The sequence below is a fragment of the Populus euphratica genome, unplaced genomic scaffold, assembly GCF_000495115.2.
Source record: "Populus euphratica unplaced genomic scaffold, PopEup_1.0 scaffold315.1, whole genome shotgun sequence".
Lineage (NCBI taxonomy): Eukaryota > Viridiplantae > Streptophyta > Magnoliopsida > Malpighiales > Salicaceae > Populus > Populus euphratica.
The window spans coordinates 187,798-199,454 of NW_011500203.1; the positions used below are offsets into that span (position 1 = coordinate 187,798).

The 11,657-nt window shown below is 33.0% G+C and overlaps 1 protein-coding gene across 3 annotated transcripts; it reads left to right on the forward strand.

Annotated features, from left to right (window-relative positions):
- Positions 1-747: 747 nt before the first annotated feature.
- LOC105111956 (probable galacturonosyltransferase 4) lies at positions 748-5,660 on the forward strand. Of its 3 annotated transcripts, XM_011007479.1 has the most exons (10): positions 748-1,339; positions 1,428-1,462; positions 1,590-1,631; positions 1,739-1,820; positions 1,912-2,066; positions 2,777-3,039; positions 3,145-3,586; positions 3,855-4,430; positions 4,657-4,975; positions 5,029-5,660. In XM_011007479.1, exons 1-9 carry the CDS (start codon positions 1,243-1,245, stop codon positions 4,930-4,932), a joined length of 1,968 nt encoding a protein of 655 aa, XP_011005781.1. In that variant the 5' UTR covers positions 748-1,242; the 3' UTR covers positions 4,933-4,975; positions 5,029-5,660. The 3 variants fall into 3 exon arrangements, with proteins under 3 accessions (XP_011005781.1, XP_011005780.1, XP_011005782.1); XM_011007478.1 differs by having other exon boundaries at positions 4,657-5,660; XM_011007480.1 differs by having other exon boundaries at positions 1,933-2,066; positions 4,657-5,660.
- The last annotated feature ends 5,997 nt before the right edge of the window (positions 5,661-11,657 follow it).

An 11,657-nucleotide genomic window follows, 5' to 3' on the forward strand; every position in this document is an offset into this window, starting at 1 on the left:
GCGTCCATGTTGTTGTGTTATTGCTAATTTGTTGATTAAATAATTAATTAAAAAATCTATAATAATCATAAAATAATTTACAAATACACTTTTATGTTAGATTTCCTATATAAACTAATGTATAAAAGTTTAAAAGTTAAAGCACGAGTCTTTTTCGAAAAAAAAAAACTATAACATTTGTTTATATAAAGAATTTATTTTTATAATATTATTTAATATTTTCACTATACATATACTTAACAAGATATTTATTAAGGTTACACTTGACATTGTGGTCTAGGGATATTATCAGAAAATTTCTTGTTTTTATATTCAAGTTTGAATTTTTAAATATGTTACTCCTATAATATCTTACTTATTTATTGGTTTATAAAATATTTAGTGAATCAGAAAATTAATGTGTAAATTGAGAATTTAGTATTTGAATTTAAAAACTGTGTATAAGAGGTATTTTACGATGTATTTATATTCTTTTAGAGTATTAATAAAATTGTTATTTAAAAATAAAATAAAAAAGGGAGGTTAAGTATCCAATTAAAGACGAAAAGTACGTAGATTAAAAATCGAACGGAGATTGACTTCTTGAGGTTCGCCTGAAATCAATCACCAGTAAAGGGGCGCCCATTGATTGAGGGAGCATGTGGGAAAGTGGCAACACGCGGTTAATTAACCTTTTCTAATCCCTACCGAGCGAAATTAATGAAGGAGGTGAGGTGCCTTGGCTTTGACCACCCGCAACCCCACCCCCACCCCCACCACCCTGGCCCTCCTCGTTCAAATCTCTCTTCCTTTGCTGTCATGGGCTCTGCTCTCCTTCGAATCATTTTCACTGTATTCGTCCCGACACAAAGTACACAACACCAGACAACGCTGTACTGCCGTTACCATTTTTAGTATTTTTACAAAAGGGAATCTCTTTCTTTCCCAGAAAAGAAAAGACAAGAAAAATCTTATCGATCTATCAACCCCCCTTCTTTCAGTCTGCAAAAAGACAGTCTATTAGTATATTGTCATTATCCCCTGCTCTCTCCCCACTTCTTCCTTGCTATCTGCTTCTGCTGCTGCTGCTACTGTTGTTCCCTGAAGAATGCAGTTTCTTTCTTTTTCTTCGGGTACAAATTCGTTGCTTCTCATCATCTCATGATTATATCATCACATCATCTCTCTCGTAATTCCTGCCTGCCTAAACCACAACAACACCTGCACCAGACCATGACATCCTGGAGCTGAAAAAGGAAGAATATGAGGCCGAGGAATTTGGTGTTTGGTTTGCTCTTACTCTCTGTATTGGCTCCCATTCTTCTTTATACTGATAGTTTCTCCTCTTTCACCCCTTCTTGTAAGTTGTAGTCTTTATTCTTCTTTCTCCTCCACATTATTTAACTTTGTCTTCTTTAACCTATCTATCCTCTGTTTCTATTGTACAGTCAAACAAGAATTCCTCGAAGATGTCACTGCTTTTGTATGTTCAATTCAATCCCATCTTTTGAAAAAAATTCTCTCACTTTCTTTCTTTAATCTACACTACTTGGAAACATTAAATCATAATAATATTCTCCAGCTAATCTCCAAATCTTTTGGTTTTGCAGATTCTCCCTGCCGATACCAGTAATCTAAATGTATTGCCACAGGTATGGCTATCTCTTTATCTTTATTTGCCTTTTGTTAAAAAAGTCCTCCTTTTGCTTCTACATCAGTGATGAACTCTTGATCTAACCTTTTCAATTTCTCAATTTAGGGTGAATCATCTGCTGTGCTTAAGGCACCCATTGGAATTCTATATACTGATAACCACTCCAAGACCATTCTAACTGACAAAGGTCTGTCCTTTCTCCTTTGTTTTCTTTCCATCCTCAAAATTTCTTACCTTTCTTGCATTTTTAATTTCGGGTTTATCCTTTTGTTCATTAGATTCGCAGTTGCCAGATACAGGTAGAGCATTATCTGCCACTGATGAGGATGCTCAATCTCGGAAGGATGATATCATCGAACAGGTCATTCAGAGCGCTAATCAGGAAAAGGAGGAGACCCGGACAGACAGGGAAGCTGATCAGGAAAGCCACCAGGTACATTTGATTTAACAAATTTCCTTTCTCTTATGTTGTTTCTATCTTAATTTTCTTAATGCTATGAGATCATGGGCGTATACAAAAGTCTTCGTCAGCTCCTTTTTTTAGGATTTTAAATGTAATTTGAGGTCTGACTCATTTTTGGTGACGTTTGCTGAGTTTGATATTCTCTTACCATGTTCATTATTTGTTTTTAAAGCTTAGTCTACTCTAACTGTCAATTACTTCCTGCCCTTGGAAATCGTTATAATCTTCTCAAAAGGCTCTCAGTTCCTCTCCGATTCTAATAACTACGAAGTAGAAGATTCTTTTTTTGGGTCACATTCCCTCGCAATAGAAGCTAAATGTAGAATTAGAATGGAAATTTCACTTTTCAAGGCTCAAAAGCACTATCGCTTGAAAGAAGAAATTTCACTTTTCAAGGCTCAAAAGCACACCCACTTGAAATTAGAATGGAAATATTGAATAAAAAGTGAACATGCTGATTGTCCACTCAATCTGTTACTTGTTCTTTATAATTTGAACAATGTTACTCTGTGGCAGCCGTGTAGTTCCCAGGATGAATGAATGCCTGCCTGCTGAAGTCCTTTGAGGCTTGAAATACAATTACGGAAAGAAAAAGAATAAAGAAAGTTTTCTATAGCGAAAGTGATTTTGAATCTACAGGAGGACTGAACTTTTTTATCCTTCCGGTTCTTTTTTGCAAGCTTAAGCAACGATCTGCTTTAAACTCAGACAAAGTTGGTGAGAAGGATGCCTTGTTAACTAAAACCAACAAGCAGACAGATCAATTACCTATGCCAGCTGCTTGGGATCAGCAGCTCAGGGATCAGCTTATCAAGGCAAGTGTGTACCTGTCCCTTCCAGCCATGAAGAGCAATCGCCGCTTTACAAGGGAGCTTCGAATGCGGATAAAGGAAGTTCAACGCGTACTTGGAGATGCAATCAAAGATTCTGCTATGCCAAAGAAGTAAGCTTCTTTCTAAAACATATCAAAATTGGCTGGCTAACTAAATTGCTCTGTTTGTTTTTGTCTATCTTCTGAAAATGGGATTCTCATTGGCTCTTTATGCAGTGCCTATGAAAAATGGAAGGCAATGGACCAATTGTTGGAAAAGGGCAAGCAAATGCAGTATGAAAGTGCTAACGAGGTAAAGAAGCTTCGGGCAATGCTCCACTCGACAGAAGAACAACTCCGAGTGCATAAGAAGCAGACCGTGTCCTTTGCTACGATGGTAGAGAAGCTTCGGGCAGTGCTCCACTCAACAGAAGAACAACTCCAAGTGCATAAGAAGCAGACCATGTTCTTAACGCAATTAACTGCAAAGACGCTTCCTAAAGGGTTACACTGTCTTCCATTGCGCCTGACAACTGAATATTACAATTTGAATTCTTCAGAACAGCAATTTCCAAATCAAGAGATATTGGACAACCCTTTGCTTCACCATATTGCACTATTCTCGGATAATGTTTTGGCGGCGGCAGTGGTTGTAAACTCTACTGTCACCAACTCTAAGGTAAATAAAATATGCCATATCAATATGCTCGTTTTGGTTGCAGGGAGATGTTAGAAAGCCGACGAATATCTAATTAAAAGAATGCAAAAATAGTTTTCCTTCAAATTTATTATTGAATGTTCCTTTTTCTCCATTTCCTTTAGGTCTTCTGTTTGAGAGGGGAGGGGGGACATGATAGCATTAGTGAAGTTGTTTTCTTACTCGTATTTGAGACCTTTGATTTTAATTGACACCCTTAAACTGACTGTGTGAGTTGACATATCTGCAGCACCCTTCGAAGCTTGTTTTCCACCTTGTTAGTGATAGACTCAACTATGCGGCAATGAGGATGTGGTTTCTAGTAAATCCACCAGGCAAAGCCACTATTCAGGTCCAGAACATTGACGAATTTACATGGTTAAATTCAAGTTATAGTCCTGTTCTGAAGCAGTTGCATTCTCAGTCAATGATTGATTATTACTTCCGGGCACATGGTGCCAATTCGGATTCGAATTTGAAGTACCGGAACCCAAAGTACTTGTCCATCCTGAACCATCTTCGCTTTTACTTGCCAGAGATTTTCCCAAAGCTCAACAAGGTGTTATTCTTAGATGATGATATAGTGGTGCAGAAGGATCTTACTGGCCTTTGGTCCCTTGATTTGAAGGGTAATGTGAATGGTGCAGTAGAGACCTGTAGAGAAAGCTTTCATCGCTTTGATACATATCTCAACTTCTCAAATCCTCTTATATCAAATAATTTTGATCCCCGCGCTTGTGGATGGGCATATGGAATGAACTTGTTTGATTTGGAGGAATGGAAGAGGCAAAACATCACTGATGTATATCATTCATGGCAGAAGCTGGTAAGCAACCTTCTTGAAGACACATTTTTATGCAGAGTGTTCCAAGTTTAATGGAATTCAAGATCGGTATCTTTTGCAACCAGACAGCTGGCTCTAGTTCAAAATTGGACAATAGGCCTTCATTAGTGCAATATATTCTTAAATCTTAAATATTTTATGCTGGAAAAGCTCACTCTGATTGTCCTCTGTTGTTTTGGGTTCTAAAGAAAACTTTGTTTGTGAACAGAACCATGACAGACAATTATGGAAGTTGGGGACTCTGCCACCTGGCCTCATTACTCTTTGGAAACGGACTCATCCCCTTGATCGACGTTGGCATGTTCTGGGCCTTGGCTATAACCCCATTGTCAGCCAAATAGAAATTGAACGAGGTGCTGTTATACATTATAATGGCAACATGAAACCATGGCTTGAGATAGGCATACCTAAGTATCGAAAATACTGGGCAAAATACGTTGATTATGATAATGTTTATTTGCGAGAGTGCAACATCAATCCATAGAATGGTCCTCGTGGTGTAATCCAGTTATTGGGGCTCCATACACATGCTGTGCCAACTTTTTTACAGGTCTGCATCACTTTGTAGGCTCTTCCACACATCCTGTGCCAACGATTTTACAGGTCTGCAGCACTTGGTAGGTTGTTTTGTTATCTAAGCAGAAGCTTGAGCTTAATTTTTTCTCTATACAACCCCCCCTCCCCCCCTCTTGTTTGTTTTACCTTTTTCTATGATAGGCTGAGGACCGCTATGCATGTTAGTTGATGTTGGTACCTTGATTACATATCTGCCAATCAGCAGGTGTATTTGTAAATGATTGCAACCGAACAAAGAAAAAAAAAGAAAGACAGTAGTTGGTTGAGTTTGTGCCTGTAATCTGATATCGGCCTGATTGTGTGTGAATCTCCCAAGTCCATTGGCATCCTTTGCTGAAGCAATGATGAATCCTTTATTTATTTTTAATCTGATCTAGTATTTGCCGTCTTTGTCAAGAGAGGAGATGGTTAAATGCAGTGAATTTAAGAGAAGAAAAATACACATGTTGCATCTTTTGTGATAACGAGCTGCTACATTCTGGAACATGGAAGTTGCTTCTGATTTCTCGAATGGATTCATTTCATTTACTGTATGTGATAGAAATAACATTTGGAAACCCTATCTTGATACCTGTATTAATTAGCCTTGTAGTTTATGTGGTGAATTGGAACAATTGTAGCTTTGTAGTTTCCTTTCCTTGCTGGTGTAGTAATGTGAAGGTCCGTTCGTAAGCATCCAGAGCTATATTGATTGACAATCCTCTTTTTTTTTTTTTTTTGGGGTTGATGGATGATGTAAACGGAAACAACACGGTAAAAACACCTAATTTTTTCAAAAGAATGGATCCCTCATAAATCTCAATTCACAACTAAAAGTTTTCCAAATAAAATAAAGAAGAAAACCTGAAATTTAAGTAAAAGAAAATAAATTATTAAGCATAATATTTAATTTTCTGAACTAAACAAGAAATTAAGGTTCACATTAAGATATCTATCTGCTCCCAAACCACGTTAGACTCAACTCTCCCCGCGTAGACTTGTCTGAGCTTGACAGTTTCTATTCACGAATTCCATATTACCTGAGATTTTCCAAGCATATGCCATAGCTTGCAAGACAAATGACGTATCAATTGCGTGCTTCTTTCTCCGAGACAAGTCGAACATGCGGATTGAATAAGGAACCCCACCCTCATGTTAAATAAATACGAATGTTTAGACGAGATTGATTCGTTGCAGAAACATGAACCGGTATGGCGGACTCCCTTTTCTCTAGTCTTTTGCAAGGCCTCGATCGGACAAGATCATGGAGGAGGCTAGCAGGCAGTCCTATTAATCAAATTCTACGTGTAAAAGATAAGTTTGTCTCTGACCTCTCTCTCCCTGGTCAAGTGATGATACCATGCTAACCATTACTGTGCTTGCATTGAACTTGAAGACTGAGTTTCTTCACCTATCCATGTGATATGCATGGAGGTAATTGCTGTGATGCAGTCTTAATGTTTTACATTATAGTTGAGTAAATGGACAAGGTTTGCAAACAAAACTCAACTTATCCATTCTGCGTACCCTCTTTATAGAAACTTAGGTTCAGAAAAGTTTCTCGAAGTATTTAATATATATTTTATTTCTTGAAACTTAGGTACATCTTGGCTTTTTGCAGCATTTTCAGTAAAGCTAAATAAGAACTCCGTGAGGCCTTGGGTTTGGCCCAATGACCCAAAGTCTGAAGTCCAACCAGACCTCATAAGTCATGACCCATGTGTGTTTATATATATATATATATATGGAAGATCTCTTAATTTGCCAAAATAATAACAGTAATTATCAGACAAGAATTACAAACATTCTTCCTTCATCCTCTTTGGTGCTATTAGCAAATGGTGGGTGTTAAAGTTTAATACGAGGTTATGATAGGATTTAAGGGTCATACCAATCGATTGTTCGAGGAACAATAAATATTTTATTGTGTTATTTAGTTTATTTTATATATAGAATTTAATTTGGAGTAGTTTTTTAATATGTATTTTATTTTTTAATATAAATTCAGCTAATATAGTTTTAGTTGATCCTTGGTAAATAGATTTGCTTTGGTTTTGTTTGCTTCCTTTTGTTTATGTCTTCCAAGTAATATATATATATAAAAAACAAACATATTTGTTTTGCATACCATTTAATATGATACTTTTGATATACATGTTTTGTTCTGTACTTGATTTATATAACTGTCGTGACTCAAATCTTGGGTTTATAACCAGCAACACAAGAGCGGTGTTGAAAAAATACACTATCTATATTAGGCTTTGTATCGAACATATCAAAAGAATAAGTTATTAAAAATATATAGCATTTTATAATCTTCAGAAATATTATATTATTTAAAACAAGTGGAACCAAGTGATAGTTCAAAACTTCTCATTTGTAATTTAAACAAAAACACAAATCCATAATACTCATTACATAATGAAAATCCAAACTTAATTAAAACAAGATAATAGTGGAGCATTTAAAATATCGAATTAAAACTAAAAGGAAAGCCTTGCGAAACAAATAAGGTATATCGACCAAAATTGAAAACAAAAACACTCAACAAAATTCATTTGCTAACAAAAACTAAAAACTTGAAATAATATTAAAAATAAAGGGTGAGTTCAACTAATTGAGTGAGGGAATAATATTTAATATATATTTTAGATATTAATAGTTTGCAAATCGATTTTTTTTTTTATATATATATATATAGAAACACACACACACACACAAACTAAGTATATTATTATAAAGTAGTGGAATACATGTCAAAAATCAGATAACGCCTAAAGGTGACTAGATGACCTCGAAGGTGATCACTAAGAGAAGATTAGTTGCCACATGCTAATGTCTCTTTTACCAGCTAGGTATGCAAAATATTATATGCATATAAGCTAACTAATTTCTGTTAGCATGGAGTTATTAACAAGTCCTATATCAAGACATAACAAATATTCATAGAATCATCAAAAATATATATATTATATCAAATATAATTTAGTTTAATAGGATACGAGTGCAAATTAAAAAATAGATTAGTACTTTCAAAACAAAGCAACATATATAAATATTTAAGAGATTAACTAATTGTGTTCTTCGTATAATCAACATATATATTTATTTACATTATATATATATATTAAAGATTATCTAACTTACCCAAAAAATATAGAACTAAAAGGAATATCAGATGAAAGATTTGAAAATCCTATTAGGGATTGTTAAGAGAACTTATAACATATATATGAAATATACTAAAAAAACCAGCTCAAAACAACACAAATAAAAGATTTTAATGCATAAAAGAAAACCTAGTTTAATCTTCTAAGTTTAGGGACTAAAACAATAATTTTTCAAAATAGGGATCAAAATATAATTTTACCAAAATTAGATGACCAAATTGTAAATACATAACCATACTGAGATTTCACCCTAAAACATCCTCAATTCTGTACAAAACAAACTAGGGATCGAACTGTAACTTTTTTAAATTTCAGGGACACATGTAAATTCCTAAAATCAAGGGACCAAAATGAAAACATTCCAAATTAATTATTAAACTAATATTCATCATCCTTAAACTCATAATAACAATGTTTAGAACCCTAAAATACATTTAGGGGTCATTATAATTTTTTCAAAGTTTAGAGGCTAAACTATAATTTTTATAAATTAAGGATTAAAATAAAATTTCATCATCTTCAACTTCAAGACTATTCTATGTAGATTTTTCAGCAAAGTTAAAATAGATTTCTTAACCCATAAGAATCAATTTACACAAATTAATTCCTAAATTCTTATTTCTAATAAGACACTCCAAATGAATCTCTTTAATCTTAAATCTTTAATAATTATAAACTAATCTTAAAAACATAAATTTAAATCCTTATAAACCCTAATATGTTATTTAATCTTTTCATAAACAAACCATAATAAAAAATAACACGAGGAGAAGCAATTTATTTGTTACTTCCATCTTTCTTAAATAAAAAAATTAAATATCAAAAACTAAAATCATTGATTTGATAAGGAAAGTATCATGATGGTCATAAGAATTAGAAGAGAGAAAAATAATTGATCATGATGGTCATAAAAATTAGAAGAGAGAAAAATAATTATCTTGCAACTTTTTCTTATACATCTAGGTTAATTTATACTAGATCTGGACTGATTTGAACTTAAATTTATGCTAAAAGTTTGGGTCTTACAGTAGTCATATTCATTTATCTTAAAATGTATATTAATATATATTATAAATGTTACCTTTCATCGAGTGTTTGGATTCACCCCTCCATCTATATTTTTTTCAGGTTTTTAATTCAATTTTAGTAGCATGATTTTTTGGTTATAATATTCTTGTTTTTTGAGTCAGTGTGCTTCATTTGTTTGTCGAGACCATTAATTTATTCTTTATTTGTTATTTATAGATACTCCATTGAATGATTTTAACTATGTTTTGAACTTGTTTTAGATTATTTATGATTTTAATTATGTTTTGAACTTGTTTTAGATTATTTATGAAAGAGATGAATTTTAATTTATTTATTGAATTCCTAAGTTTTGAATATTTTATTTTATACTGCATTATTTTGATGATTTTTATGATATCAAATATAGAAGTTCTAAAGTTTAGTGTAAGCAGAGCACCTTTAGGTGCTATATTTGCATTGCTGGTCATGGGTTTGGAAATTGGATAGTGACAAACTCTAATAGCTGAAAAGTAACTAATAATGGTAATCATGATCTATATTAAAAAGATAATCTAAGATAGTTGTATAATCAGAACTAAGAACTACTCCTGAAACTCGAACTCCTTAAAGTCAGAAGTGCTAATCATGTCAGCTTCTGTTTTTGACTTCTAATTGGAGGACTCTGCCTTGATTTTGAAATCCTTGGTTCTCATCACCTCCCCCAACGCTACATATCCGATCAGCTCAAGTTAATTAACACCAATGGCTCTAGCTATCATGCGCTGCAGCAGCAGGAACGTCTCCAAATATGTAGACGCAGTTACAAAAGGGCTGTTCAGCTGTGGAAATGGCCTTCAACGACTTGGACTCCGAGACTTTCTTCGAATTGGCGAGGCTGGCAGGCAAAGCCTTAAGCGGTGGTAACGATTGCCAGGCTGCTTTCAAGAGAATTCATTCACCAACAGTACTGGCAAAAGGGAACCAAGACTTGATGAATCTATGCGAAATCTGTGGTGTTGTTGCTACATTATTTACTGGGACATTGTATAATTAATATTCTGTGGCATTTAATTGTCTTGTATGTATAATAATTAGTTAAGCAGTAGCTCGAGATTTAGGTTTTAATTACTATAATTCCATGATAATTTGTGAGAGATATTATAATCAATGTTAGTGAGGTGTCCTGCCCTCTCCAATGTTTTTGAAGTGGTATAGGCTCTATAAAGCCATCTTACTCTGTAGTAATGAAGTTATATAATGGATGGACTTTTTTCAGGACATATAGCATACTGCTAACGGTCAAGAATAGTGAGGGCTAGCCAACAACGATGCTCAAAGGCCCCAGATACCCGTTCATCTTGAATGTTCAAGTGCTGTAAAGGATTTTTTTTTTTTTTTAAATCTTCTAGTTTGTTTTTCGCAATTAATTAAAGAGTTGTAAGCTTTTTAGAAAGATAAACTATTTAAAAAGAAATATTTAATAATAAAATTATGAATTGATATTTATGTTGTTAGTATATATATTTTGTAGTTAATTGGTTAGTTACATATGACATTTATTTTATTCACATAAATATATTTTATTTTTTATTAAAGACTTATTTATTTTTAATATTCATCAAATATTTTATTAATAAATATAATATTTGATTAATGAATTTATAGTAAAGATAAGGCTATTGATAAAAAAATACTTTGCAAACAAAATTATAAAATTATTATAATTAAAATATTTTTATTATATCAAATTATTGTTTTTAAATATTCTTGGTCAATATTATATTAATATTAATATTGAATATTAATTAGAGCTATTAAAATGATTTATGCTTTTTATCAATAGCCTATTGAATATTAATTAATATTGAATATTAATTAGAGCTATTGAATATTCTTGGTCAGTATTATTGTTTTTATGTTTTTTTAATAAAAAATAATTATTTTTATAAATTAAAATATGATAAATATTTAAAATTAATATAGAGATGCTTGCAGGATAACCTATGTATTAAATTCTGAATTCTACAATAAATATTTTGAGCGGATTCCATAACACGCAAATTAATTTTTTTAAAAAAGAATCACTAATTTTTTTATTTAGTAATCAACGTCTTTAGGTATGTTGCTGGACTGTTTAATGCTGAATGTAACACTATATTATCTTTTAGCTTTTCTTAATATTCAAATTAATACACAGACATTTTTTATTATTTTGGATGGGAGAGGGAAATCATTACTATATATTATACCGTAAGAATTTTTTTTATTTTTTTCCCTCAAGGAAGGCGATTGTCCCCTGCGGCCCTCTATGTCCCCACCTTCTAGTGGAAGAGGTTGGATAGGCTATGGGAAAAGTTCAACTTAAAGGGCCTTAGATCTGTAAGCAATCAGCCTGATTTTGCTCAATTACATGTTGACTTTAGCAAATACTGATGTCAGGATTTTTAAAATGAATTTTATCACAGCTGGTCTCCGA